The sequence below is a fragment of the Salvelinus sp. IW2-2015 genome, unplaced genomic scaffold, assembly GCF_002910315.2.
Source record: "Salvelinus sp. IW2-2015 unplaced genomic scaffold, ASM291031v2 Un_scaffold5287, whole genome shotgun sequence".
NCBI lineage: Eukaryota > Metazoa > Chordata > Actinopteri > Salmoniformes > Salmonidae > Salvelinus > Salvelinus sp. IW2-2015.
This window is the reverse complement of record NW_019946552.1, coordinates 8,483-12,096: the sequence shown is the minus strand read 5'-3', so window position 1 is coordinate 12,096 and position 3,614 is coordinate 8,483. Positions and strand designations below refer to the sequence as shown.

The window sequence follows — 3,614 nt, the reverse complement described above, 5'->3', positions numbered from 1 at the left end:
TGTGTGTGTGTGCTAAGACCTTGTGTGTGTGTGCTGTGTGTGTGTGTGTGTGTGTGTGTGTGGTGTGTGTGTTGTGTGTGTGTGTGTGTGTGATTTTTGTGTGTGGTAACCTGTAGAGCTGAACATTGTTCAGGGGTGTATTGTCCATCGTTGTCACACGTGGGACGTAGACTCCAGGCCTGACTATTTTCATCGCAGTACCTCTAGCAATCTCACAGGGGGTCTTTGGTCGATCATACCATCTAAACACACAGATAAGATTCTGTTGTAACAATGACATTACATAGTATAACATACATCGTTGGACAAAACATCCTGGAAGCTCTGGCTGCATCTGGAATCTTGGGTTGCTTCCCTATGGACCCTGTTCCCTATTTTTGGGCCCTGGTCAGGAGACTGCATCCTATATGGGACCCTGTTCCCCTTTGGGCCCTGGTCAGGAGACTGCATCCTATATGGGACCCTGTTCCCCTATTGGCCCTGGTCAGTTGACTGCAACCTACATGGGACGCTGTTCCCCTATTGGCCCTGGTCAGGAGACTGCATCCTATATGGGACCCTGTTCCCCTATTGGCCCTGGTCAGAAGTAGTGCCCTATACTGAATAGGAAGCCATTTCAGATGTACATTTCTGAAATCTTCAGTTGTTGCTTCACTCCTTCAGAGATCTTCAAAGGTCTTCACTGGGTCTCTCTCTCTCTCTCTCTGTCCTGCCTGTGAGTTAAATTCTACCTCTCCCTCCTCTCCTTTTTAAGGACCCGTCCAGTCAGAACCCTCCCTCTGGATCTCCGCACAGAGAGTTGGAGGTCCGAAATGGCGGCGAGAAGTGCAGAAAAAATGCAGGAAATTAAGAAAGAGTTGGTGAAGCAACAGCTGTTCTGGATTGGGAACAATATGGCTGTGTGTTCTGATGGAATGTAGCGAGAGGATGAGGGTTAATGACCTGAATGGTCGGTAGTGGAAAAACACAGGAAGAAGAGAGATCATGATACAGAAAGACAGGAAGAAGAGAGATCGTGATACAGAAAAACACAGGAAGAAGAGAGATCGTGATACAGAAAGACACAGTAAGAAGAGAGATCGTGATACAGAAAGACACAGGAAGAAGAGAGATCGTGATACAGAAAGACACAGGAAGAAGAGAGATCATGATTCTGAAATCAGTGGAGCATCTTGTAAAGAAAGTATAAAGATATCCAAGGTAGGAAGCAAGAGTAGTGATGTGTTGGAGTTTAAAGTGGTGATGGTGTTGGATGAGACCACAGGGCCTCACTTACTCTGGGTGGCACAGTTGATTGTAGGAGTGCCTGGAGGAGTCTCAGTACCCTGGATCTTCTGTCCAGAACTGTTCACACACCAACAGTAACCTACCAGAATTGGACATGTTGCATTTACAATATATACACATTGAATTGTCACATTCAACTGAATTGAGAATTTTGTGCGTGTGTGTATGTGCGCCAGTGTTAACCTGTAGAGCCCCAACATTGCTCGGGGGTGTATTCCCCATTGCCGTCACATGTGGGGACGTAGGCTCCAATTGAGCCATTTAAAGCGGCACGTCTAGCAACTTCACATGGGGTCTTGGGTCGTATCGTAGCATCTGGACACAGGTAACATACATTGTAATGTGGACATAACATTACAGGACAATATACAATTCATGACATACGTTCTGGAATCTTGGGGTGCGTCTAACTCCTTGTTAGAGTGCAGAAGGTGAGCCTGGGCTGCATCTGGAATCGTAGGTTGCGTCCCCTATGGGCCTTATTCAGAAGTAGTTTATACGGAATAGGGTTCCATTTCAGATGCAACCTAGGTACTTCCTGGATGAATATTGAAGATCTGCTACTTGTTTAAAAGGCCTGTGGAGTCAAATTCCAGTTTCTGTGTTTTGTAGAAGAGCTGATGAAACTAAGACTGGAAATTGTATCAGTGTTATTTCCTGATAGTTGCTAGACAATCAATCATACATCCATGAAGACAAACCGTTCATATCAGAATACCTCAGGCCAGATCTAGACCAATATACATCTCTGGAACTAGAGGAGTGGCAGGTAGCCTGCTGTTTGAGAGTTGGGCCAGTAGTTCAAATCAGTGAGCTGACAAGTTGATATATCCGTCTTGTGCCCTTCAGCAAGCAGCACAACCTTCATTTCTCCAGTGTCAAGGTTGATAATAATCTGACCTCTCAGAGGGTGTCCCATGGAGAACCGGTTATGAATAGAAACACATTTCCAAATCACACCTGCGTTTAAACCTACATGTGTGTGAAGTAGGACAGAGCAACACCAAACAATGTTTTTATTAAAATGTAGGTGAGTAGTGTGAGGTATGTCACGCTTACCTCCCAGAGCAAAAGCTGTGCTGACAAGCAGAATGATGGTGCAATTCGCCATGGTGATCGTCTCCTGAGAGAGAAAGAGTGTAAGATTAGTGGAGCATTTTAAATCTGAATGGCTGTGGGACTAGAGGAGAGGTTAAGGAAACCCACTGTAAGGTACAAAACTACAACTGCAAGCAGCATTTTCTAAACCCAGTACTGAGGACCCCAGAACGAGTATGGGGAACATGGTGCTACAAGTCTAAACCCAGTACTGAGGACCCCAGAACTGATATTGGGGAACATGGTGCTACAAGTCTAAACCCAGTACTGAGGACCCCAGAACTGAGTATGGGGAACATGGTGCTACAAGTCTAAACCCAGTACTGAGGACCCCAGAACTGAGTATGGGCAACACGGTGCTACAAGTCTAAACCCAGTACTGAGGACCCCAAGAAGCGAATATGGCAACATGGTGCTACTAGTCTTCTGCCAAACTCAGTACTGAGGTAGTGGGATAGTGTGTGAGGTTATAATGGTCTAGGATCAGATTGGGCCTGTAGGGGATAGTGGTGAGGTATAATGGTTCTAGGATCAGATAGGGTCATGTAGTGGAATAGTGGTGAGTTATAATGGGTCTAGGATCAGATAGGGTCATGTAGTGGAATAGTGGTGAGGTTATAATGGGTCAGATGATCAGATTGGGTCATGTAGGGGAATAGTGGTTGAGGTTATAATGGGTCTAGGATCAGATAGGTCATGTAGTGGAATAGTGGTGAGTTTTAAATGGGTCTAGATCAGATAGGGTCATGTAGTGGAATAGTGGTGAGGTTATAATGGGTTCTAGATCAGATAGGGTCATGTAGTGGAATAGTGGTGAGGTTATAATGGGTCTAGATCAGATTGGTCATGTAGTGGAATAGTGGTGAGGTTATAATGGGTCTAGGATCAGATTGGGTCATGTAGTGGATAGTGGTGAGGTTATAATGGGTCTAGATCAGATAGGGTCATGTAGTGAATAGTGGTGAGGTTATAATGGGTCTAGGATTAGATAGGGTCATGTAGGGAATAGTGGTGAGGTTATAATGGGTCTAGGATCAGATAGGGTCATGTAGGGATAGTGTGAGGTTATAATGGGTCTAGGATCAGATAGGGTCATGTAGGAATAGTGGTGAGGTTATAATGGTTCTAGGATCAGATAGGTCATGTAGTGGAATAGTGGTGAGGTTATAATGGGTCTAGGATCAGATAGGGTCATGTAGTGGAATAGTGGTGAGGTTATAATGGGTCTA

At 45.0% G+C, this 3,614-nt stretch overlaps 1 protein-coding gene across 1 annotated transcript in view; it reads right to left on the bottom strand.

The window, feature by feature from the left end:
* The window catches only part of LOC139026625 (equistatin-like), a 13,524-nt gene extending 11,105 nt beyond the window's left edge, over positions 1–2,419 (bottom strand). The window contains exons 1-3 of the mRNA XM_070441956.1: positions 2,347–2,419; positions 1,471–1,602; positions 1,277–1,366 (exon numbers count right to left, since the gene is read on the bottom strand). Coding sequence (XP_070298057.1) covers positions 1,277–1,366; positions 1,471–1,602; positions 2,347–2,398 — 274 coding nt within the window. The 5' untranslated portion in view covers positions 2,399–2,419. The remainder of the gene's footprint in view (positions 1–1,276; positions 1,367–1,470; positions 1,603–2,346) is intronic.
* Between the last annotated feature and the right edge of the window lie 1,195 nt (positions 2,420–3,614).